The sequence below is a fragment of the Ursus arctos genome, unplaced genomic scaffold, assembly GCF_023065955.2.
Source record: "Ursus arctos isolate Adak ecotype North America unplaced genomic scaffold, UrsArc2.0 scaffold_7, whole genome shotgun sequence".
Classification (NCBI taxonomy): domain Eukaryota; kingdom Metazoa; phylum Chordata; class Mammalia; order Carnivora; family Ursidae; genus Ursus; species Ursus arctos.
Genome location: NW_026623089.1, coordinates 62,277,960 through 62,304,683, shown reverse-complemented (window position 1 = coordinate 62,304,683; position 26,724 = coordinate 62,277,960). Strand labels below are relative to the sequence as shown.

The 26,724-nt window shown below is 39.7% G+C and overlaps 1 protein-coding gene across 4 annotated transcripts in view; it reads right to left on the bottom strand.

Moving 5' to 3' along the window:
- Positions 1-26,724, bottom strand: part of ANK3 (ankyrin 3) — a 641,190-nt gene that overhangs the window by 528,049 nt on the left and 86,417 nt on the right. For all 4 annotated transcript variants that reach the window (XM_057308892.1, XM_057308888.1, XM_057308894.1 and 1 more), the window contains exon 2: positions 13,018-13,056. In XM_057308892.1, the coding sequence (XP_057164875.1) occupies positions 13,018-13,056 (39 nt within the window). The remainder of the gene's footprint in view (positions 1-13,017; positions 13,057-26,724) is intronic.

Here is a 26,724-nt window from a genome sequence, read left to right as displayed (position 1 = left end):
GATTTAGTTTTCACCATATATACACTTCTATATCTTTAAGATTTTATATAACGTTCATGTATCATCTAGTCAAAAAGTAAATTAAAAATGTCTGTGATGTCATCCCACAGTCGTGGACTGGGAAGCCCTGAATTATCACTGCTGTACATGTATACATGGTTCTTGGAAATAAGAAAGCTTTATGGCCTCCGCAGCAAACCTGTAGAACTTAATAGTAGTGACTTATTTTGGAAGAGCAATAACACAGGGCTTCCTATGCGTCAGGCATGACTCTAAGTGTTACACACATATTAACCCACAGATACCTACGAAATCAGTGCTATTATTCGCACCAAAGATGTTCAATGTGACTACCAGCATTATTCATTAATGAGTTGGGCATTTTCCCTCGGCCTCTTATACAGGTTGTTTAGATAAAATTTCTCCACTTAAACTATGGCTTTATTTCTTACGCTCTTTCAAAAATATAATGGAAGACTGGCAAAGGGCCCAGCCATTTGGCATTTTCTGTGAAGATTTACCATTCTATTCTATTGAGGATTAGGTCACATTGACAATATACATGCTTGGAACTCATCTGTCTCTGCTACTACACGTGCTTAATAAGAGTTCAAACTATACACGCTAACTGGAATATCCACAAGGATTCTAATCCCAGAGACTTTACCACCTGGAAAGAATGTATCATCATCTTATATTAATATTTCTGTTTTTAAGAAAATTACTTTTGTGAACATTATAATTATACTGGTGAATGTGTAAACAGGTGTATTTTAATTGGGGTATACGGACCTCCCCTGCATGGGTCTGTGGACAGACTCTTGGAGAGAGAAAAGTACATCTTTATTTTCATTAACATCTAACTGAAATCTAGAATCTCCTTGCATTATAAATACAGGCATGATACAAGCCACAGCGTATTAACAGTACCTGTGACTTTGTCACCCACAGAAATAATGATTCCTTTTCTATCACTCTATAGTTAGGCAGATACGATATTGCTTAAGCGCATCAAAATTACAAAATATAGCTGGTAGTAAACCCTCTGCTGGATCTTATTACCTAATGCACTAATAAGTATATCTATTACTGTATCACAATTTTTAATCTTGGATAACTATTTTAATATAATTAGTTCCTCATATCTTATGTATTTAAAATTTTCTTTCTGAGAAGGGATCTGTCAGTTGGCCAAAGGGTTTTAAAAAAAAGGCCAGTGTGAGAATTTAGCATGTGACAGAATGCATCTGCCCCACTTGTCTTCAAACCAATGAAGGCACTACTCAGGAAACGCTTGTGGGTTGAAGAAATGGAAAAAAATCAGCATTCCTCAGCACTGCTTTATGGTTTGACTTAAAATAGTTCACTCTCCACTCTTGTACAAAGAATTCAAAGGGAGTGTGGAAATTAAGATGAGGTATCAGGCCTTTTTCCAACAGTCATTGACACGTTATACACAAAACCCCAGCAGTGACAGAGGCCCAAACTGGAACCCCACTCACTTGGGGAGGGCACAGATGGGAAAGGTAAGCTCATCCTGACTGAGCTGTGTTCGCACCTGCAAGCATGGCCTCATGCAATCAAATGCTAAATATTGACTTTAAAAGGATAAGAAGCAAAACTTTTTCTGACAGTAAGGCCCAATTATAAGGGGAAAATGCAAATGGTAATGTTTATATGCAAATGTTATGTCCCTGAATTTCAAAAACATTTATATCAGTTTTAATGTTCTGTTTCTTCAAATAATTTACATAGAGAGTCATTTGCCACAGGGGAAAAAATTGCTAAGTGCTATTTTAAAGCATAAAAGTTTAGAGGCTGCAGTAATGAAATGTTGATTATCATCAGAAATTTCATCAAATGTGTTACTAAAAGCCATATCCAGTGGCTACAGAATTACATAAATCATCAGCATAGTAAAATCATGAGGAAGAAAACAGGTTTAATTTTACATGAGTTTTTCCTAGTGAAATCAGGTCGGCTCCTAATTATCACCACTTCTTAGTCATCGCGAGCTATTAGTTCAGTAACCCAGACTGCAATGCTGCCAGATATCAGTTATCAAGCTCACTGATATGCAGTTTCTAGAATCCATCCTTTCTCCTTGGGGACACTGGCAGACTGTATTATTCTAGTCTTCTTATCTCCTCTTCTCTACCTGCACGAGTATTATGAGCAGTTCTGAGACACATCCTTTGGCCTCGCTCAATAAACATCCATGGATAATTAAAAATGGATAACTGAAAATACAAACACTGGTTATAAGCATTTACCCAAACATTTGCTTAAAAGCTGGTTCATTCGTATTTGAAAGACAAAAGTCTGTAAAGGTCAAGAAAGATTTACATAAAAGATGGCTCCAGAAAATTTGGTCAGAATAAATCCTGATTACAAAGGTTTAAATGGTCTTCTACTCAGAGATGACTTTCAGGGACAAGAGAGCTGAAGGAACTGCAGACTCAAAGCCACCGATTTAGGTCACAGAAGTACACAATGGACAGAGACCAGAAGCAGAAGAATACAAAGCTACCTGGATGTTTTCTCACTAAAAGAGTGGCTAAAGCTGTATCTGACTCCACCACGTTTTTAGTAAGAACTGTTTTATCTGCTTCAAGGCCTAACTTCAACACCTACTGCCTGTGAGGTAGGGTTCACCTTTTTTCTAGCAAGATCAAATCAAAATGTCTTCAACAAATAAAGTTTCCCTAGAAAAGGCATTTCTACAAACAAAAACTCCCCAAAGGATGTAAATACATAATCCCCAAAACAAGAGCTGACAGAAATAAATAAATAAACAAAATACATAATCGAAAGAAAATACTGTCTCTCCTTTGATTGCTGGCTTGTGACAAAGCTTGTGAACTCCTCGCCTGGTTGCATAGCAACCGTGGAAGCAGCAGTTCCAGCCTGTAAGAAATTTTCATGCTAGCGCTGTGGAAACAGGAGCTAACTACTCAGTCTGTTTTTCAAGGTTACCTGTATTTGCAAAAGGAAAAAGAAATGAAGATAAAATAATGCTCCTGGGGAGTCTAGAACCAAAGATCTGGAAGGATGTTCTCTTAATGCTTTGAACACCTCTACCATAATTCCTCACCACCTATGCTCTACGTAGGCAACTCCCATATGGGAAAGAAAGGCTCCAAACCTTAAGGAAGTGTCCTTATCCCTGAAACAAGATAACCAAGCTCCACAAAACTTAATCACTAAGTTCCAGAGTTAGAAGGTAGACACTGGACTTCATAAGCATCAGCTTTCAGAGTCCTCTCTGTGCTGCTCCCAAGACCGCCCACTACTGACAACAGAGGAAGACTTATTTTTGGTTTTGCCATCTTAGCTTTCCAATAACTTGAATTATTGGAACTTGAATTCGGGGGTGCCGGGGTGGCTCAGTCAGTGTGCCTTCGGCTCAGGTCATGATCCCCACATCCTGGGATCGAGTCCCGCATCGGGCTCCCTACTCAGCGGGGTGTCTGCTTCTCCCTCTACCCCTTCCTCCCTGCTTGGGCTCGCCTTCTCTCTCCTCTCTCTCTCTCAAATAATAAAATTTTTCAAAAAAATATTATAACTTGAATTCTTTTTCTATCTTCTTCCATTCTTGAATGTGGCTGATCACAGCACTGGACAAGTCCCTAAAATGAGCAATTCATTTCCACAGAGATTCATCTTAAAAGCTTGAGCCTGGTAAACATAATCAGTAAACTTACTGGCGTCAGCACAACCGATAGGCTCAGACCAGCTTTCAGTCCGTCTCCATCCAGGTTTCACACAGGAAAAAATAAACAACCTATATTACCAAGCCGGACGAGTCCAGACAAAAATGTTCTTCCAGGGAAAGTGGAGACACACATAGAATGATTCATACACACTGGTGAACCAGTGTTACTTTCTCTATACTTAGTTATGGATTCTATCCATTAATGTTTATTGTCCAACCCACCAAGGATCAGGGCTTGACTGCTTCTCACAGGGAAATGACTTGAACGGGGGCACATGGTCCCTCACTATCCCTTGGATAGTGAGACTGTGGAAAAAGCGCGGAACCAAGGGCCAGGCTCTTGTCACAAGTAGGTCAGTTATGGGACGCTGTGCAAGTCAGGGCAGTGAGCCTCCATTTCTGTGTCTATAGAGTTAATATTATTAACACCTTCTCTGCCCACTTCATAAGGATGATCCAAAAATCAAATAATGTCAAATAAAGGAATAGAAAACATATACGAACTTCAGATTGCTCTTTCTGACTTTATGTAACACCTCCTGCTTCCTCAGGTCATGTCACAATGGCATCACACTGGTGCTGGCTGGCTATCTAGAAGAGCTTAGGATGCACTTTAGGGTCTGTGCACTTAGGATGCACGGATGCAGCTTTACCATTGGACTTTAAACCAGCAGGAAACGTGGTGCTGTTGATGGGCCGCAACACTGACAACTAGGAAAGGAACATAAAAAATGACAGGGAGTCATTCTTCAGTTCCTTACATTTCCTGACTTTACAAAATGATGCCGTCCCTAGATTTTTGATGACTGAATTAGGGCAAAAATAAGCACAATTGTAAACTGAGGAACACTTTCTTTTGGATCACTGACAAGAGTGCCACACTAAAAGTAATTCTAAAGCTTTTGATTAATCAACTTAGTAGGTCTCATGAGACGCTTTAGAAAAAGTACACATCATCTTTCCTAAAACATCTACTTCTGTAGAGAGAAAGTTCTTCTCTCATTTGGTGATTAAAAATATTTACTTTTTCATTAAAAAGTATACTTTGCATAGAAAAGTAGTCATCTGTTGACTTTAAAGTAAAAGAACAGTAGTTAATTTTAATTTTAGATACCAGAGAGTATCTAATAGCTGATTAATTTACAGTGAAACCTTGCTAGACTTGTACTCATTAACTGTTAACCTTTGAGCACATTTAAAATTACTTGTGGAAACTGTTGCACTTACTTCATAAGGCAGATGGGACAGGCAAGTTTTTATCGGGAGCACAGAATTCACCGAAGAGAGAAGAAGACTATGAGACGGAGCAGAATCCCTCCCAGCCAACGAGTGTTTTCTCCCAAGGCTGGAAGCCTTGACCTACCGCATTAGTCATGTCTGCTTCCCGCATAATTTCAAAAGCATCACCTGTGTCTGATAAATGTGCTGGAATCATCAATAGCTAAGTCTAGCAAAATGTGCCTCAACTCACTGCACCCCGGATCCGGCAGGAAGAACACTTGCACATAACAGATGTATGGAATACACCCAACTAGCTGTTGTATATTGAGTTCAAGTCTTATCTCATGCAGAGGTATCAGGGAAATGAGAGAGTTTAAACCTTTATTTAAAATAGAACAGATACAGAACTATAAAGGGAAGACAGTCTTTATGTGAAGAAAGGCTTATTTAATCAGTCTTCCCTCCATATACATGCATTCATTAAAGGCAAGAACTTAAGAAAAAAAAAAAGTAAAAAAGCATTACCTTCCAGGTCAAGATACAGAGAACTAATATTTATTCAGTGATGCTCTATGCTAGCCACTGTACTGGGTGTTAAAACAATGGCAGGTACAACGTCTGTTTTACAGATGGATAACCAGAGTTCCAAGAGGTAAAGTGACTTGCCAGGGACAAGTGAGAGATGGGGCTACAATTTAAGACTGCACCTATCATATTAAGGAGGGCACGTGTTGTGATGAGCACTGGGTGTTATACGCAACTAATGAATCATCGAACACTACATCAAAAACTAATGATGTACTATATGTTGGCTAACTGAACATAAAAAAAAAAAAAAAGACTGCACCTATCAGACTCTCAAGCTTACCCACTTTTCCTTATACCACACACTTCCTCCCTTTCTAATATAAAAAAAGAGAAAAGAAATCTAACTAAGAAAGGCTGAATCCAGCCCAGAATACCCAAATCATTGCAAAAGGCTGCCTATCGAATCCTGGAAACTTTCTGCTAAAGAGCAACATATTTACACGCCAGAAGGTTTTAGCATATGTCCTATCTATATCATTTCCAAGTACCTATCAGCATAGCGCTTAGGAATCCTGACAAGGCTGACATCTTAATTGCCGCCTCTTTTCTCAGGAGGTTATACATGCCTCAAATTATAGCTGGATATTCAAAACACTGGATTCGAGTTGAAATAAATAAGTGAAGTAAATAACTGCCACCAATATGGCTTTACTAGTTACAAAGCAAATCTAGCGAATGTTGACATTTTAGTGGGAGTGGGAGGCAGGTTAGAAGCAAGAAAACCAAGGTACGCAGAGAAGAGCAAAGCAGTACCCCAAGTCAGAGGGCAGAGAGGAGGGACTCCTGGCTGCGAAGGAAACTCGCCTTACAGGGTTCTTACAGCCCGCACCGGCTACTGGCTGCTCCCCTTGGGTGTGGACAGCCAGGGCCAACATTGGAAACGTGCAAAACTTCGAACAATTTTTCTGGTCTCCCTTATTCGTCATCGAATGTAACAGCAGACAGCACAGCCCTGGAAAGAGCATGATTTGGGGGATCAGTTATACCTGGGTTTGTATCAGAACTCTGCTATTTACCAACTACTTTGAGCTTCAGTTCCATCTATAAATTGGGGGTAATCCAACCGGCCTCACAGAGTCTTTGGAGAATCAAATGAGTTAAAATCATACAGCACATAATGGCCATTCAATAAATGTGAGTTCCTTTCCTTTTACTGCACTATTTGAAGTAATTATCAGCAGACTGGTTCATAGGCTCAAAAGACAAACTGCAGGGGCGCCTGGGTGGCACAGCGGTTAAGCGTCTGCCTTCGGCTCAGGGCGTGATCCTGGCGTTATGGGATCGAGACCCACATCAGGCTCTTCTGCTATGAGCCTGCTTCTTCCTCTCCCACTCCCCCTGCTTGTGTTCCCTCTCTCGCTGGCTGTCTCTATCTCTGTCGAATAAATAAATAAAATCTTTAGGAAAAAAAAAAAAAAAAAGACAAACTGCAGTCAGCTACATCAGCAAGTCTTTTTCTCTTTCGAGAACGTAAGAAAGAATACATATGTATCCTATTTTCTTTCTGGCCTGAGACAGAATACCTTTTTATTCCAATAAACTCTTGAGTTGGGAGCTACAGACGGAGCAGTGGGGGATACCCATTACACTCTACCGTGAAGAAAGAAACCCATCATTGTGGCTTAGAGTAAACAGTATTTATCACACTGAAGCTCCTCCCCAGGTCTCCCCCTGGGATGAATTAGCAGAGTAACTCCTATAGAGAGGCTCAGCAGGGATCTGGAATTATGGAGACTTTTCAGAGCTCTAACTTACATCATTTTATATATATCATACAAACAGTGCGTGTACATGCATGTGCACACTTGTCTATAATTCATGTCACATACAGTAACATCTATATAAATATATTTAGTGATAATACACAAATTATATAAACATACACCATTAAAGACCAAAACAAGACTAACATTCTCTACTCCTGTCCATCAATTTTGATCCAACTTCTAGAATATCACAAATGGATATGGGGGGGGGGGTGACATGTGGGCCAAGGAAGTATCCATGGGAAGAAACTTTGACCATTTTGCCATTGGATTTTAAAGCATCATTTCCTGGCTTCATCACCAATTTGTCTACTGCTTTATTACACTATTAAAATGTTTAAGTCCTCATAATTTCAGCCTATAATTTTAAGTCCCCGTCATTTTTAGCCTCATTCCCTCCAAACCTACTCCATGGAAGACGGGCTCAGAGTATCATCAGCTGAGGAAAAGGAAAGAAAGGGCATCTGCCTATTGCTGGTGGTTACATTTAACATTTATCAAACACATAAAATGTAGCAGGAATAGGGGGAATGGTGCATTCTCATTGCATTTTCATAAAAACTCTATGAGGTACATGTTTGTTATCACTGCCCTTTAGAAATGAGACAGTTGAGGAATACAGCGGTCAAGCAACTTGTTCACAATTCCTAACTAGCAAGCAGTCTGCCAGACGCCAACCACGAGGTCTCCTGCCCTCCAGAAAAGGGTGGCTTGTGAGGAGGAACCATAGCATTAGCCGAGTTAGGGCCACATCTTTCATCATAGAAGAGAACTGCAGAGCAAGAATTTACCTTAGAATTCCAGGGTACTAACGTCAATTCTAGAGACTGAGTGAAGACATGTTCACACAAGAAAACTTTTAGATGTGGTCATGGATTTAGATGTGATACGGATAAATCCATTAAAAAAAAAAAAAAAAAAGGTCTGTAACAAAGGGGAATTCCATGAGAATTAAAAAAAAAAAATACACTTCAGTGAAATAATATGACATCACTCGGCATCTCCTCCACTGCTTCAAAGGAGATTAATATACACTGATCCCTTGTCATACTGTGATCCACAATTGTATCCAATTTAATACGAAGCACACCGACACTAGATGGATCTCCTTAGCTGAAATTCAAAGCCCCCAACATGACTCTCGCCTAACTTTTCAGCCATATTTACCACCTTTTGATTTTTGGTTTCCAGGTTAAAAATATGATCTGAAACTATGTCCAAACATGTTTTGTAAAAATTACCATATTTGAAAATAATTCTATGATTAACAGCTCCACCATAGTTAGCAAATAAGGGTTTGTTTGCTAAATTTTTACATTAAACTATGCAAGATAAACATAATATAAAGGGAAGTAAAAGTCGAAGGAACTCTATAAAAATATTTGCTCCCAAAATGGAGCTAAAGGACTAATAATATTACTACATAAAAAACTTGTATAAATTGATGAGAAAGATATGAATAGCCTTATAAAATAATGCCCAAAGACATGAAGAGACAATTTCTAAAAGAAGATGTTAAACAATAAACAGACACAATGAGAGGAGTGGGAGGAAACACCGTGATATCAGACTTCATTTCTGAAATTCTAAATAACATTGTAGTCATACTGGAAAACAGGAGATCAACTGAAAGATTACATTTTCTCATGAGCAGAGGAGAGTAGCATTTTGTGGAAGCACGACATTGACAATATCTGGTCAGGAATCTTTTGGTCTGCTGAGCCAGGACTCTAAGCTCAGGGGTTCAAACTAGGTGTTACTTGTATGTGACAACTATACATTAGTGAACCAATAACTTGTCATTGTCAGGTGATTCTAATATACAGAAACTGTATATTTTTATAAATATTCTAAGTGCGATTTTTTAATCTTCCCCATCCCCCAACCCGACTCTCTCTCTCTCTTTCTCTTTCCCTCATACTCTTACTTGCATTCCTACCACGTTTTTTAAAGGGCCGCCAATAACATTATTCTCTTTAGAACAGAAATCAAAGCAAACTTGTCTTCCTTGAACGTCAAAAAAAAGTGTTTTAAGGACTGATAATCCCAAATGAAAATGGGAGTCTTTTCTTCCTATTGACCACACACCTTCGAGAAGGGGCCCACTTGAGGGAGCAGAGAGGAAAGCATGTCTGCGCCGTCACATCAGTCCTGAGGCTAAGTGCAATGACAGAGGATGAGGCCAGCACACGCTCACATCTGAACCTGATACAAGCCAGTCTCTCCATGTAAAGACCTTCAGGGCAGCATCGTGCCTGCACTGTGGGAGCGCTGATCTGTTCTGAATGTAGAATGAAAACAAACTTCGGCAAGCCACAGCAAACATCCGAGTATTTTTAGTCAGCCTCTTTGTAACCCATACCATTAAATTGGGCATGAGTCAATTCTCACAGTTCTTAGCATTGTGTCATCGGGATTCAGACTTTGCCTGACACGATGCAGCATTGTTTCTGATTACTCATATTCCAGAGTTCGAAGACAAAAGAATTTTATCAGAGAGGCTCATGCTTTCCTTCATCTCTTCTTTTAAGTAAATCGAATGTTCTGACAGCACACCTATCTACAGATGTCAAGTCACATTTACAAACATCTAAATCAAAGGCTTGTCTAGGCAAGTCCTTGGCGTACGAGATTTAAAAAGTGACCTTGGCTTCTTTAAATGCTGCCATTTGATTCACATTCTATAAACACACATAATCAAAGTGGTGGGGGGAAACAAAGAAGGAATCAGATACCAGAAATAATAAATGGGTTTTCCTTTCACTTGTATTGATGATCTTCTCATTAAACTCAGAATTCTTCCAAGCCACCCCTTCCATTTGTACACTATGAAGTCGTATCTCCTCAATCTCTAATATCTTTAATATTTTAAGTGGGTGAGAGGATTCAATCACAGAAATTTGGAAGAAGGATTCTGTGTTGCCTCCTGAGGCCCCAGACATCCCCTTGCTGGCAAAGTGGGTTAGACCATTAGGGACTGGCCGATGGAGGAGCCGGAGTGGGTGCCAAGTAGTGAGGGACGTCTTTACAGTTCAGATCTCTGACTTCTGGTCTGTTCTTTGAAACTGTGACAGGAGACAAAGGAGGCAAACTGAGCGGATGGGCCAGTGAGGGTTCCAAAGCAACAAGGCAGTTGAGTTTACACCCAAACCAGATAGAGGCCACAAGAGTCACTCCCAAGATACCAAAACGGTAAAGCAGAAGAAAACTTTCACTTCAGGGAAAAAATAAAGGCATCAACTCCTAGCCTCTTTTTGCCCCCAGTCAGTTTTTATTCACTCGCCTAACTGAATTCTTGGTGGTGCTAGAGGCTTCAGAGAAATCATTTCAGCCTGGCAATGCCAATGCCTCATGTCTTCTGACATCATGGTACGAAGTCAAAACTTCAATAAAGACAGTATTTCAGGGGTACCTGGGTGGCTCAGGGGGTTGAGCATCTGCCTTCAGCTCAGGTCATGATCTCAGGGTCCTGGGATCAAGCCCTGCTGAGTGGACAGTCTGCTTCACCCTCCTTTTCCCCCCATGTTTGTGCTCTCTCGCTCTCTTGCTCTCTCTCTCTCTCTCTCAATAAATAAATAAATAAATAAATAAATAAATAAATAAATAAAATCTTTTTTTAAGAAAAGACAGTATTTAAACTACATATAAAACATTGCTACAGAAGATAGCATAAGCACATTCCAGAAGCTGTTTAAATGGCTAAAGACTAAGTAAAGGAGGTTGGTCTGTGCACAAATAGACAAGTAGAACTGAACAAGAAAGTCCTAAATCCACACATGAATAATTGTTTCGTTCTCAGATAAGCTTCAGGAAAAACTAAAATATTTCAATGTTAAAATACGACAACATATATTTTTGTTTTTCATCAGAGTATTGGCAAAATTCATGCCTCATTCATTCTAAAGATGGCATCAATTATTAACCACCTTGGAGTTAAAATTCTGAAACATGGTCAGATAATGCTTTTGAGCAATGACAGCATCTAGAAATATAATACGAAAGGAGGAAACTAAAATATACCCATTTTTGTTTTGATTCTGCCATTATTATTTTAGACAGCCTCTTAGGATTTTTATTTACCCAACCATATAAAATGAAAGTTTTGGGTGAGAGCTAGAAAAGCCCAACTTAGCAAGACCTCTGTTACGTCTAGATTACTAGCCAAATCTATGCTCTTGGTCCAATTATTCAACATATGATTCTATTTTTTAACTTCAGAAAATGAAGGTAGTTACACTTTTGCCCCTCAAAATTACTAGAAAAGAAAATACACCTGAAAAATACAAAAGTTCTTTAAGAGGTGAGACTTAATATACATGGGTGAGAAGGAATTAACAGTAGGATTCCGATAACCTAACACTTAACAGCAACATTACAAAATCCTGCAGAGCTGGTAATATGATGAGAAACGCCTATGGAACCAATGTAAAAATCTCAAAAGACTACATTATCATTCTTATGAGTAGTTGGTGACAAAAAATCAGTATGACTCTACCATTTCACTGAATAACAACAACAAAAAAATAACATCATTTAAGGAAGATGATCCAAGTGTACCTGTACTTCCAAGGATAAGGGTAATGATACGTGTTAAAGCAGTAAAATCACTAAAGGTTCCGTAGATAGGAGAAAGAATTACAAGTTAATTGTTATTGGTTTTAGCCATGTGAAGTGGCTGGTGTTAGTCAATTTTTGACATACTAAAAGGGCAATTTTGCATAATCCACCCTAATAAAATCTATACATATGAGTGTAAAAGTCACCTTAGGAAAAGCAATAAGCCATAATAACATGAATTATATCATTTGACCTTTTTTGAGCTCTTATTATGTCGCCGAGTAAAATGTTTTCTCCCACAACAAACCTATGAAAGAGGCACCATTACTAACCTATTTTCATGTGAGGAAATCGAAGCACAGGGTGACGTAGTATGTTGTCCAAGAGCATGGAGCCAAGTAGGGTTGATGTTCAAAAGCAGCCTGTCCTAACCCTTCCTTTAGTCTGGCTGTTGCAAAGAACAGATACTTCCCAGACTAAGAGCTGAAAGACAGTGGCTGTTAAGCATGTGGAAAGATGAGGGCTGGGAACTCTGGGAAGATGGGAGGGGGAGAGGGAGGAGTTGTAACATTTACCCATCGCTGTACAGAGGAAAGAGGAAAGGCAGCCTGTGAGGCCCACTGAGCAGAACACCCCTCAAGGTCAGATGCAGTCATTGGGTTATCACAGCTAAAAGACTTTCCCTATTACAATCATCAAACTGGCTCTCCTAATTCCAGATTGAGAAGCAGTTGATCATAATTAAACGTCTATTCAGGCTTCCAAACAGAGAATGTACTGAAGAACCAAGCCAACCATTTGGTTTTCATGGCATTATATACAGAGAACGTGACACAGCATCAGTCTCCAGGGGACAGGGCCACTCTTCGATGCCATAAACTCAAAGCTCTGACTGCACAGCTGAGGACCAGATGTGGAACACCGTTAACACCCCCAAGGTACCATTCTACCATCAGCACGTGTCCAGGCAACCAAGTGGCCCCCACGAGGCAAAACCATAAAAGCTTTCAAAATGTTCTCTGATTTAAATTTTTAAAAGGTTAAAAAATAGCATCTGATATAAATAATTCATTAAAGTCCACACTTATGATTTTAAAAAAGAAGAGAAGCAAAAAAAAAAAAAATACATACATATATATATATATTGCGTTTGTTGTTAATTTTCTTTACCTTTCTGGAGCTTCGTGAATAGTAGGATCCACAGTCACCCTAGAAACAAAGAAACGAATTTTAGCAAATGTGAAAGAATTTCATACTTACCGTGACAACCATTTACAAATAATTATTACGAATCGACTTAAAAAACAGGAAGTGCCTTAAAAGGGACACAAAGTAAAACAAAAGAAACGTGATGGGGCATAGAGAAAAAAGGAACATGCAGGAAATGTTCATAGAACTAACGCCATAAAGAAAAGCACACCAAGTCAAAGGCATCGACAACCTGAACAGAATTTTTAAAAACAAAGTTCTGTCAAATACATAAAAAGTGTGAACCTGAACTTGAAAGGAATATGCCCATGAGATACAATTTCAATGGGGTAACAAATATACTGTGAAAACAGTCTTTCCTGTGTGAAAATGTTGGCACAGGAAAAACACTTTCTCATACCATTTATCTTCACAGCTATTATGAGAAACCAATGTTCTCTCTCAAACTTCATTATCTCAAATATCGTTTACCAGGGGCCAGAATAACAAGGCAGGTAAAAGCCAAAAGCCAGATTCTACAAGAGATGACATGGTTCCTCTAAGACTATTCCAGCCTCAAAAGAGAAAACTACAGGCCTACTCTAAACGCAGGCATGCCAAGACCAAGGACAAGGCTGACGTTCTGCTTGTACAAAATGCTAACTTTATTTCTGTCAGGAAAAAATGCATTTAGCTCATTTCCTGTTAGGATACAGTACCATGTGCAAGATGCAAATTATTCCAACTGGTATCAAAGATTAAATATATAGAATGTGAAGAAAGGAACACGTACTCTCTACCTTTAGCAGTAATGATGTTTGCATCCGTTAACGCTACCAAAACCTACACAAATTAATACCACAAGAGTTTAGTCTTACCAATTTTTTTAAATCCAAATCAAATCATAAAGAATTTAATTTGAATTGCGACATTCCTATCTGAAGTTCCAATAAAGGAAAATAGGAAATTCACATTTCTAAAACCTCGCTTTACTCCCAGCCATAATTTCTTATTTAATCTTCACAACTTCTAAAACAGTAACTTCAATAACTTTTTATAATCATAAAAGCAATATGCATTCATTGTAGAAACTACGCAAAATACAGAAAATAAAAACTAATCATGATCACACCACTTACAACAGAATCGACATCTTCTGTTGTTCCCTTTCAATACACACAGACACACACACAGGGCCTTTTAAACAAGTGTAGGATTATACCACATATCCCCTGAACAGCGAATCATTTTTACCCAGGAGAGCCTTCAAAAACACAATCTTAATAGTTACATCTTAATCTTCATATTCACGTGACACTATTTGTTCAAACATTTCTTGTTATTTATTAAAGCTGCACTGTTTTTCTATTTATCTAGTATATCTAACATTGCAATAATATCCTTGCACAAAAATCTTATTGCATCTGCTAATTTCCTTAAGTGAAATTCACCAAAATGGAATTTCTGAAGAAAAGGCATAGACTTTTTCCGTGGCTCGTGTCCACAGTTTGCCCACCAAAAGAACAAAAATCGATACTCCGATACTGGCACACTTCAGTTTATTGCGTCTTGCAGATGTTTTTTTGTTGTTGTTGTTTACAAATCGAAGGTTTGTGGCAACCTACCTTAAGCAAGTCTATTGGCACCATTTTTCCAACAGCATTTGCCCATTTTTTTTTAAAAAGATTTTATTTATTTATTCGACAGGATAGAGACAGCCAGCGAGAGAGGGAACACAAGCAGGGGGAGTGGGAGAGGAAGAAGCAGGCTCACAGCGGAGGAGCCTGATGTGGGGCTCAATCCCAGAACGCCGGGATCACGCCCTGAGCCGAAGGCAGACGCTTAATGACTGCACCACCCAGGTGCCCCTGGAAATTTATATATTTTTTGGGAGACAGAGAACACTTCTCTGAATTTGTTTCATTTCTTATGTGGGCAAGTTACCTGACTTCTCTATACCCTACTCAGTTCATTTTTTTTTTTAAGATCTTATTTATTTATTTGAGAGAGAGAGAGAGTGCATGCATGCAAGCATGAGCAGAGGGAGGGGGCAGAGGGACAAGCAGACTTCCCACTAAGTGGGGAGCCCAATGAGGGGCTCGATCCCAGGACCCCAAGATCATGACCTGAGCCAAAGTCAGATGCTTAATCAACTGAGCCACCCAGGCGCCCCAGTAATTCCGATTTTCAAGTCTTATAATTTAAGAAATACATTTCATAAGGCTACGGCTGCCATAGATGGGGATTCCTCTGACGGATCTGGGCAAAATCAGTGCAAAACCTTCTGGAAGGGCTTCACCACTCTAGATGCCATTCAGAGCATTCATAATCCATGGGAAGAGGTCAAAACATCAACATCCACAAGAGTTTGGTAGAAGAAGATTCCAACCCTCATGGGTGACTTTGAGGGGTTTGATATTCCAGTGGAGGAAGTAACTGCAGATGTGATGGAAACAGCAAAAGAACTAGAATTAGAAGTGGAGCATGGAGATGGGACTGCACAGCTGCTCAGTAAGTCAGTGGCTGGACATCAGATTCAGACCTCCCTATTTGTCTTCCTCTACCATCTGTCCCTTCTTGCGCTCACAGGGTAAATTTGATAGTACATACTATATTTGGTGGGAAAAGTATCTCCAACTACTTTATCAAAATCACCTTGGCTGTTCCCACCATGACCAAACTTAAAAGGATAAGGAGTTGCTTCTTATGGATGAGCAAAGAAAGTGGTCTCTTGGGATGGAGACTATGCCTGCTGGAGATGCTGTGAAGACTGTTGAAATGACAACACAGGATTGGGAATATTACGTAAACTTAGCTGATAAAGCAGGGGCAGTGTCTGAGAGGACTGAATCCAATTCTGAAGGAAGTTCTACTGTGGGTAAAATGCTATCAAAGAACATCGCATGCTACAGAGAAATCGTTCACGAAAGGAAGAGTCAATCGATGCAGCAAACTTCACTGTTGTCTTATTTTAAGAACTTGCCACAGTCACCCCAACCTTCAGCAACCACCGCCCTCATCAGCAGCCATATCAATGAGGCTAGACCCTCTGCCAGCAAAAAAGATTACCACTTGCTGAAAGCTCAGATGATGGTTAGCATTTTTTAGCAATAAACTAAGTTTGACTTAAGATATGTAGATTTTTTAAACATAATGCTACTATACACTTAATACACTGCAGTATAGGGTAACATAATTTTTATATGCACTGGGAGAGCAAAAAATTCATATGATTTGTTTTATCACAATAGTCACTTTATTGTGGTGATCTGGAACCAAACCTGCAGTATTCTGAGATATGTCTATAGACTACCCACCAAAAAGACAATTAGCTGCATTATCTCAGTTCCTAGTTCTCAAATCTCTCACAAATGTATCTTAACAATTTCATAAAATACTTTTTTACTTCACAGTGAAAATGGTATCTACTTTTACTTTTAGTTTTTTTTTCTTATTAGTGTGCCTGAGCAATTTTAAAAATTTATGGTAATTCTCCTATTTATTGCCTTTGACCGTTTTTACTTAGGAAATTTGTGGGTTTTTTATTGATTTGTAAGAGCTCTTTGTACAATAAAGATATTAATCATTTGTGTATCTTAGTTGTATATTTTCATTTGCCCTCCTAGTCTTATCTGCATTCAGGTTTGGCTTATGGCTTTTGATGCACAGAAGTTTAAATTTTATGCAATCAAACTTATCAATCATTTCTCCTGTGGTTTCTTCCATGGTTTCTATGCTTAGAAAGCTCTTCCCTAGTCCAATTGCAATTAAATAGATATTTCTATTTCTTTTACTTGCCCTCCAAACCCCACCACCACTTTTTACCCTTGGCCCTTTTTTCAATCTGTGTAGAATTTTTGTAGGTATGGTGTAAAGTGAGTACTTAATGTGATTTCTGACAACCCCCTCCCTCAGCTTTTTCTCCAACACCACTGGTAAAATCATTCACCCCTTCATGGCTCATTTGTGTAAGATTCACTTTGAGAGTAATTCCTTTGAAGTACCATCTTTGCTCTGATGTCAGCTTTGGCACCTGGGTCAGTTTTTTTTACCTTCTCTAAACCTTAGTTTCTTTATTTGTAAAACAGGGATCATAATACCCATCTTACAGTTTTGTGGTAAGACTCAAACTTGATAATTTACAGAAAACTCTTAGTTCAGTGCCTACCATAGCACATCTGCTCAGTAAGTCTGTGGCTGGACTCGAGATTCAGGGCTGTCTGTTGTCCTCTTACCACCTGTCCGTTCTTGTGCTCACAGGAATAAATTTGATAGTACACATGATATTCGGCAGGACAAGTATCTCCAACTACTTTATCAAGATCACCCTGGCTGTTCCTACCTGTATGTTTTTACATAGGCCCAAGCCACTTTTCATTTCAGTTATTCTTAGGATAGTCTTTTCTTTCTACAATCATCTCTCTCTCACTTGCTTTTTGGCACACGCTATTACATGGGCCAAAACATCCAAAACAACGTTTAAAAGTAAGGGTGAACATAGATACCCTTGCCTTTTAACTGATTAAAATACTCAGGATTCTAGAGTCTCATCACTGAGTTTGATGTTGGCTATACGTTTAAACCAGCTAGTCTTCATAATACTGAAGTCTCTATAATACTGTTTTTTGGCATTATTTTTATTTCCATTCCACGAAGGAAAATTAATTTTTATTAGAGATTTTATTTATTTATTTGACAAAGAGAGAGAGCACAAGCAGGGGGAGCAGCAGAAGGAGAGGGAGAAGCAAGCTCCCCGCTGAGCAGGGAGCCCGATACGGAGCTCGATTCCAGGACCCTGGGATCATGACCTGAGCCGAAGGCAGCTGCTTAGCCAACTGAGCCACCCAGGTGCCCCGAGGAAAATGAATTTTAAAGCAGTGACATGAGCTACCCAAAGTCATATAGCCAGCACATGGGGCCTGAATACAAGCCCAAGTTGTCTGGTTCCATTTTTATTTTCCATTGCCACAATGCTACCACCTTATAATATAGTCAGTCTTCAAACCAGCCATTTGTTATTTGGGGTTTTTTTTAAATATTTTACTGATTTGAGGTGGAGGAGGGAGAGAGAGAGAGTGCTCATGAACCAGGGGGAGGGGCAGAGGGAGAAGCAGGCTCCCCACTGAGCAGGGAGCCCCACTCGGGGCTCGATCCCAGAACCCTGGGATCACAACCCAAGCCAAAGGCAGATGCTTCAACGACTGAGCCACCAAGGCGCCCCCCAGCCATTTGTTTTGTTCCAAGTTTAGCCATATAAATTCGTTTGGATCTTATAAAACTTCTTCTTATAAAAGTAATGTAAGAAAGGATGGCTAATTTCTCAGCTGATCTGAAGAAATGTAGATCGTCAGTTATTACCGGCAGGAGTATTTCAGTACTCATCAGTATCTGTCTGAGAAAGAGCATTTAGTAGGAGATACCAGAGACACGGCTACAACTCCTCTCTTGTTATGCCCTATGCAGAGAGAACAAAGAACCTCCATCGCTTTCAGTCACTAAGGGTAGAAAAGAGTAGGACTTGGAAGCAAAATAGAAACTCTTGAAGGAAGAAGATTGGGAGTTGGCAGATGACACAGAGGTGGTGGTAGAAAGTAAAGCCAGAGTAGAGGGTTTAAGTGGCACCTCCTGACCTCCTCCTTCTCCTTAGACCCATGAGGGCTGAACGTGCCTGTTTGAGCAAATGCCAAATATAAGTAAGATTTGGCCAATCTGCTTTTGTTTTCAGCTCTGAACTGAAGTTTTCCCCTCCCTCTGACCCACACTGCATTTCAGAAAGGCAAGTTTTCTTTCTATTGGCCTGATCCCAAATAAATACGTCTTTCTGCTCTAGGATAGCTTAACTTTAGCAAATATTGAGAAATTGACAGGAAATAAAATGCAGATAAGAAGAAAGCTGCAGTTCCAAAAAAACCTCAAAGTTGACCCTGGTTTTTCCAAGAAGGTAATTATACAGATCACACTCTATCTCTACTGTGAGAGCTCCTTCATGGGCCAGATTTCTCCCTTTTTTCCTTACAGGAACCCCGGATGCTGCCGGTCCCAAACCTCTCTGTACTTGGAAACATACTGGGCCTACCCTCTTTTCCCTTATTCTCACCCCGGAAGAGGTCTGAGAGTCTTGCGAAGACCTCATCTGCAGAACAGAAGCTTAACAAAACCTATCCACACCTTTTCTGGCACATACTAAGAACTGTTATTTCTTATTATTTTAAGTAGGCACCACACCCAGCATGGAGCCCAATGCCCAGCTTGAACTCACCACCCTGTGTGTTTCATAACAAGACTCTCTCCTCTCCTTTAAACCAGCCCCCAACCCAAGCTCCTTCCCTCTGTCCTCATTCTGCCAACCAAGTCAAAATCATACGCTGTGAGGAAAAGTAATAAAATTAGAATAACTTACACTAAATTAATTATGGTTTAAATTTAATAGATCTAAATTTGTGGAATAGAGTTTAAATAGAAAATATCCCTTCTGCTTTTCTCTTCAAATAGCCCAAGTCATGCATCCATGGTTCCACAGAGAAACAAAAACACTTAGTTCTTGACATTGTCTTAACATTAACAAAAATGGAAAGCACAATCACATACATGTCCAGGGACTTCACATGTTATATCGGTGGGCCTACAAAACAATCCTGCGAGAACGTCAGGGTAGATTTTATCATTGTTATTTTGTAAAAGAGGAACTTAATGAGCAAAGAAACAAGTGAATTACCCCGAGTTATATGTTCACAAGTGGCAGCAACAAGACTTAAACCCAGGACTTCTGTTGTCAAATCCAAAATTCTCCATTTCCTGAAACTGACAGTTTCTAGAACCATTGGTTACTAAACTTTTATCATTTCTATTAGGGCCACAGAGGCAATCATGATTTGTGTCTCAGCAACTGTTCTCCAAAAGACAATTCTGAAGTTCATGGTAATCACTTTGAGATTGTCGTACACAACTCTTTCTTGTTCCTTGACTGAATAATCACTTGAAGTAACAATCAGAAAAATATAGGCTATCAAATCATGTCTGATTTATAAAGGCAGGACTGGAGTTATTACATTGCTACAAATGCTAAAAAAAAAAAAAGATTGATTGTTTTTATAATAACTACATATAATCTTATAGTTTCTTTTAAATGACGACTCTTTTTTCCTAGGAGATCTTGAATTTCTGACTTTTCCATGTCTAACATATTTCTTATGTATATATCCAGCTAGTCCATGTCTGCAATAATAAATAGTCCATCCATCATTTAAAATATATATCCAGGAGCACCTGGGTGGCTCAGTCAGATAAGCATCTGACTTCTGATCTCCGTTCAGGTCCTGATCTCAGGGTCATGAGTTCAAGCCCCATATTGGGCTCCACACTGCATGTGGAGCCTACTCAAAAAATAAATAAATAAACAAATAAAATAAAATACGTATCATTATGGTTATGTGAAAATCAAGTTTAGCTATGTTAGTACCAACAATACAAAATAATACGAGTTAATCTTTGTATGTGCCAGGTACTATTCTAAAGGCTTTACAAGTATCATCTCATTTTGTCCTCACCTAACAACCCTGTCTTCATTTTACCAAGGAAACTGAGGAAGAGAGAAAGAAAGGAATTTGCCCAAAGTCATATTGTAAATAAGTAACAGAGCTTAGATTTGAACCCAGATTGCGTGGCTCCATAATCCACAGAATATCAGTAACTTGTAGTTTCCAAAAGCTTTACACTTGGTACCAAGAACTCCGTGTGAATTCAAAACCCTTATACAGTGACTGCTAGAATCAAGTTTAACATCTTGAAAACATGGCTGTTCAGAGACCACTGCTTGCATTGTTGTGTTTAGTTCTTCCTTGTAGTGGGCCCTTTTGTATTTAGCAACAATGCTAATCACCCAGGCCACTTATTGTTTTATAAAGTGGTGATTTTTGTAAATGAGTACAAAGAAAGAAAACTGATACTTTCTCCAATAAAAATAAATAAAACAGTAATTAGCCTTTTAGACCTGGAGGCATCTAAAACACACACCCAGCATAAAACACGTTTAATCCACTAAACAAGCTGAGGTAGGAATTATTATCGCTCCCACTTTCCTCATGAAGAATCTGACACTCAGAGAGATTAAATGGCCCAATGTTCCACAGCTTATATGTAGCAAAGCTAACATTCAAACCCAATTCTGTCTTCAGAGCCTAACACTTAGCCATTCTATCAACCTGCCCCACATCTACTCTACTGAAATAACACCGGCTTAATTAGAAAAAAAGTAATATGAGCAAATATTTCTCCACTTCAACTCTGCAAGGTAACACAATGCAGTGTTTGCTGACATTCACAAATGCACCTGCCAATATGTTCAAAAGAAGTGCCTACAGACCGTAGCACTTTAAAGACCTTTACAGGAGAGGCGCTAGAACAATAAGACACTTTTTTAAAGTAATACTATTGCACTTATTCAGTAAGATAATTAAAATTCTAGACTGTTTTGTCCTCAATTGGACATTTTATTTCCTTCAAGAAATAAGTCTTCTATAAAGCTCAGAAAGTATAGGTCTCCAAATATATTATTTCAAATATACTTGAATAAACTGAAGTGCTCAGCATTCACAGTACTCTTGCATTAGAAAACAGTGCAACAATTTACTACTGACAAACCAGCATTCCAGACCTTCCTGGAGTCATGTGACTCGCTGCAGGTTTGAGAACAACCAACTTGCTGAGAAAAGTCTTAATTCATTTGTTGACTTTAGCCCAACTAATGTATTTATCATGAACTACTAGAAAATTCCAAGTGGCGCAATAATTCTTAGCAACTTGTAGCTATTTTTAAAATATTTCTAATATCACCTATTCCATTTTTTCCAAGATGATATTCAGGCAATATAAAAAGGTTCTGTAAAGAACAAAGATAAATATTACTGCTGTGGACAGTTAATGGATTTGATCCATTCATTCAGCTGATCATGTAGTAACAACTCAAAGTGAGATTTTTAACGCAGACAAGAGTTATGTTTGATCACTGCGCTAGAATAACAATGCAAGATCACAGTAAACTGCAGCTAAAGGTGGCAAAGCTTACCCTACCTAGTAGTAATCCATCAAACAATGGTGAAAAGTACAAGTTCTAAAGTAAGCAAGCCTGAAACACAGGCTCTGCTTCCTTGTCTATAATGTAACAATAAGTAGGTAGCTACCCAAAGCGTTGTAAGGATTGAGGTAATAAATATATAGAGTGCTTAGCACATAGTAAGTGCTCAATTAATATCAGCTACAGCAGATGTTATCCATTTAGCTTTCCTGTTTCAAAGACCTGTTAGAGGGACACCTGGCATCTGCCTTCGGCTCAGGTCATGATCCCAGCGTTCTGGGATCGAGCTCCGCATCGGGCTCCCTGCTCAGCGGGAGGCCTGCTTCTCCCTCTCCCACTCCCCATGCTTGTGTTCCCTCTCTTGCTGCCTCTCTCTCTCTCTCTCTGTCAAATAAATAAATAAAATCTTTTTAAAAAAACAAACACACACACACAAAGACCTGTTAGGGAAATTAGTGAGTTGAAAGTTAACTGAACCAACAGAAAATGAGCCTTAGTTTTTAAAATCTCTTCTAAGGAAGAAAATGAGGACAAGGGCAAGTTATTTCTATCTTGTTACCACTGTATCTGCAACCACTGACACAGTATCTAGTAAGTAAATGTTCATTAAGTATATGGTGAATCATTATATATATTCATTATATGAATCAATCTGTTGAAAGAGTTGCCTCTCTCAGTCTAATGCATACTGAAGTCGTTGCTGGGGGAGATAGAGGGTTAAATATGGGAGAGAGGAGTACTTAAATGGATTCTATATAGTTTTTTTTTGCACTGGGAACAAGACCCAATCAGATCCTTTAGGTTAGATTTCCCAAATCACTGATCTTGCCATAGTGCCAAATGCTGCAGACCGACCAAGGAACTCAGTGTTAGTGTTTTGGGACTCATGTGAATCCAGTTCTTTAAAAACACAGCTAAATCCTCAAAAGGAGCTCCCTAACCAACCCAGCCCAAGATGGACCCCAAGAGGGCGTATTATCTATAACATTCATTTGGCGCTTAAGTACAGTGGAGAAGCCACCATTTTAAGGAGTTTGTTCTTATGATATTAAATGTTGGTTGGATCTTCTCCAAAAGACAGGAATTAAATTCTGCACATATTCTGTCCCTTCCAGGTTTGGGCATTATCTTGGCCTCTACAGGGAACATGAACAGGAATAAGGTACAATCCTTACACTGAAGGAGCTTCCTGTCTAATAGAGAATAAGACAGGTACAAAAATAACTTCAATGCAAGGCAGATCATAGCAAGTGTCACAGAGATGTACACAGAAAGAGATCTGAAGAGGAATCAAATAAATCTATTTTAAGCAATTAAGGCTTTATGATAGTGGGGCACACGAATGAGACCACAAAGATTTTGAATGGGCAAGGGCACTGCAGGTTGAGAAGACAGCAGGAGTAAAGACCAGTTAGGAAAACATAGGGTGATTATATAATTTGGGACCACTTTGATATTTTACTGGTTTATGGGGCCAAAAAAAAAAAAAAAGAGTATAATCAAGACCATCTGTAAACTCTGGAACATAGGGACAAAGTGTAATAAAAAGACACATAGGTTGTTGAGAAGGAAGTGACATGGCTAAGGCTGTTCGTCAGAAAGATTTATCTGGCAAGCGCATGTTAGGTGGGATGGAGAGGCAGAGATAAAGCAGCTCTGCAGTAAAAGATTAACCTTACCTAGAAAGTTGTCTACCCTTGCCCTTGCTCCTGGGAAGTGGCCTTGAAACCCTTGGAACAGTCTGCCTGCTAAGTGTCTTTGTTGACCGGGGGGCTCTGGGCTGTTCCACACATGCCACACTAATGATGCGACTGGTGGTGGGTGCTGCGGCCACGTGCGATCAGCTCCATCTCGGGAAAGACTGGAGACTGAGGTACACCACACAAGCAGTCACCAACCCAGTTCGTGACGGAGCCTCAGTGAACACTCGGGACGCCATGGCTCAGAGAGCTGTCGGGTCGGCCATGCTGTGTGCGTGTTCTCGCGCACCTGACCGGAAGCAGCAAGTGTGGCCACCGGCCGGCGCTGGGTGCAGACGCACAGCTGGGCACTTGGAACTCTCCTGGCCCCGAGCTGCGAGCGTCTTCCCTCGGCGGATCCGAATCCGCATCCTGCCACAGTAAGAAAGCCCAGCTGCGCGTACAGCAGCTTCCGGAGTCCCGGGAGTCGTTCTAGTAGCTGATCAAACCTGAGGACTATGCTGGGAACCCAGACTTGCAGTTGGCCTCAGAAGTAAAGGTGGTCTTAGGACTTCCAAATCTAAAGCAACCAATAAGAAAACCCTCCGCGACAGGGCGGGGGATTTACGGAAGCCTAAACAGCAGCGCTGGAATTCAAAAGGCACTGACGCTACCGCTCTACAGAATAAAAACAAAGAAAAATGGATAGAGACGCGATCACACAGAAGAAACCAGAAAGAGCTGGCCTGAGAGAAAGGAATTAATTAAATTATTAAGAAATAAAAATTGAGGGGTGCCTGGGTGGCTCAGTCGGTTAAGCGTCTGCCTTCAGCTGAGGTCATGATCCCAGGGTCCTGCGATCTAGTCCGGCATTGGGCTCCTTGCTCGGCAGGGAGCCTGCTTCTCCCTCTCCTGTTCCCTCTGCTTGTGCTCTCCCTCTCTCTCTTTCTCTCTCTCTCTGACAAATAAATAAAATCTTTAAAAAAAAAAAAAAAAAAAAAAAGAACGAGAAATGGAGAAATGAGAAGCAAGAGCTAGTCTGAAGAGAAAAGCAAGATGCAGCCGGACAAATGAGGAGTCTGGGTACCTGCTGCTCCCTCCTCTCCTGCGCACACACGTCAATGCCCCCATCGACCAGTGGGGTCCGGTCCTTTACTAACCCTTGGAATCTTTCCTTGCCAACAGAACACAGCACAAACGCTGCTGTGCACACAGTGGTCCTAGCCTTTAAGAGGACAGGGAGGCCCTGCTTCCTGTCTTTTGGCACCTGAGCCTCCATTTACACAGCCCAGGCAACTCTGCTGAGAGAGAGGCCGAAAAGAGAAGCACCGAGGCACCAGAGGTGGGAGAAGAGAAGGCCCTGCGAGCACGCAGAGCGGTGCTTCCCCCCCCCAAGAACAGCGACGGCGCAGGAGGCCCCGGACAAGAACCCCGCGGGGCCATGAGAGGTAAGAACACAGTGTCCTGTAAGCTAGTAGGCTTTGGGGCAGTTAGTGATGACGTAATAAGATAACTGATTTTAAGACAGTAAACATAACGTAACTAAATCATTTTTCCTAGCTAATCTCTTTATTTAGAAAGTACATGATTCTCCAAGATAACGGAAGCCAAAAGTAAGAAGTATAACTAATTAAACCCCTAAATGAGCCAAAGACCTTCAGAACGTCTTGCTATGTGGCTACAGATTATCAAAATCAGTTATTTTCCGAAGTGCCGAATAGCCATGGACGGAGGCAGGAAGGAGCATGTGCTCAAGGAGGTCTGATTGTACCTGGCTCATCCTCCCCCTCACCTCCTAGCTCCACTTTACAGCTCATTAGTATCTTCCTGGTTGATACACTGCTGGCAAGCTTGCTCAGTTCTGTGTTACCTGCAGTCACACTTAGAAGGCAATGCAAACATGCACAAATTAACCTTTCTCTTAATCTTTATTTTTCTGTCGTAAAAATAGTTGAAAAGAATCCATGGTTCCTGTAAAATCATAGCCTTTTTGTTCTAAACACTGAGATAAAGCATTGGCTAACATAATACCTGGAGCATACATAAGTATTTTTCAAATGCTCAAGAAAAAATAAACAAACAAGGAAACTGAGGCTGGGTGGCTCCTGCCCGGCCCTCCAGCCCAGATGCGCCCACGGAGGGTGGCCCAAAGTATAACCACTGCCATTTCAGTGAGTATTAAAATTCTTAAATAAAAGCTGTGTTTCCACACTTTAAAATAAACCAAAAAAGTAAGCAGTACCATTCAAAGCTTATAATGGCTAACAAATTTTATATGATATATGATATCATACAAACATGAAAACAGGGGTTCTGAATACAGATGGTTAATCTTTTGGACCATGGACCCCCCCGGCAGAATGGTGAAGCCTTGAAAGCCCTCCTCAAAATAGTGCTTGTAAAGCATAAAATAAAACAGAATTGCAAAAGAAACCAAAAACAGCAAATCACAGTTATCAAAACAATTTTTCTTTTAACAAATTTTTACTGCGCTTCTTCTGTATGGAACCTGATACTGAAGTACAACAGCAATCAAGATAGACATCATACCTCTCCTGATGGAGCTTATGTTATTTTTAGTAACGCCTTTTTTTTTTAAATTCAAGTATAATTAGCATACATGATCAGATTCGGGTATACAACATAATGACCCAACAATTCTATACGTTACTCAGCACCCATCACGATAAGTGTACTCTAAATTCTATTCATCTATTTCACCCATCCCAGCACCCACCTTTTATTTGATAAAAATATCAAAATATTTTAAATTTATAATAGAATAAGTGCTTCTTTATTAATGCATTAAATTGTATGATCTCGTAGCAGATCTAATAAGTAATTTTGAAGTAGTTAAGAGTATAAACGGTATTTCAAGATATCTTCAACAACTGTAATATAATATGAAAATATTCATAATTATTATTGGTAACAAAT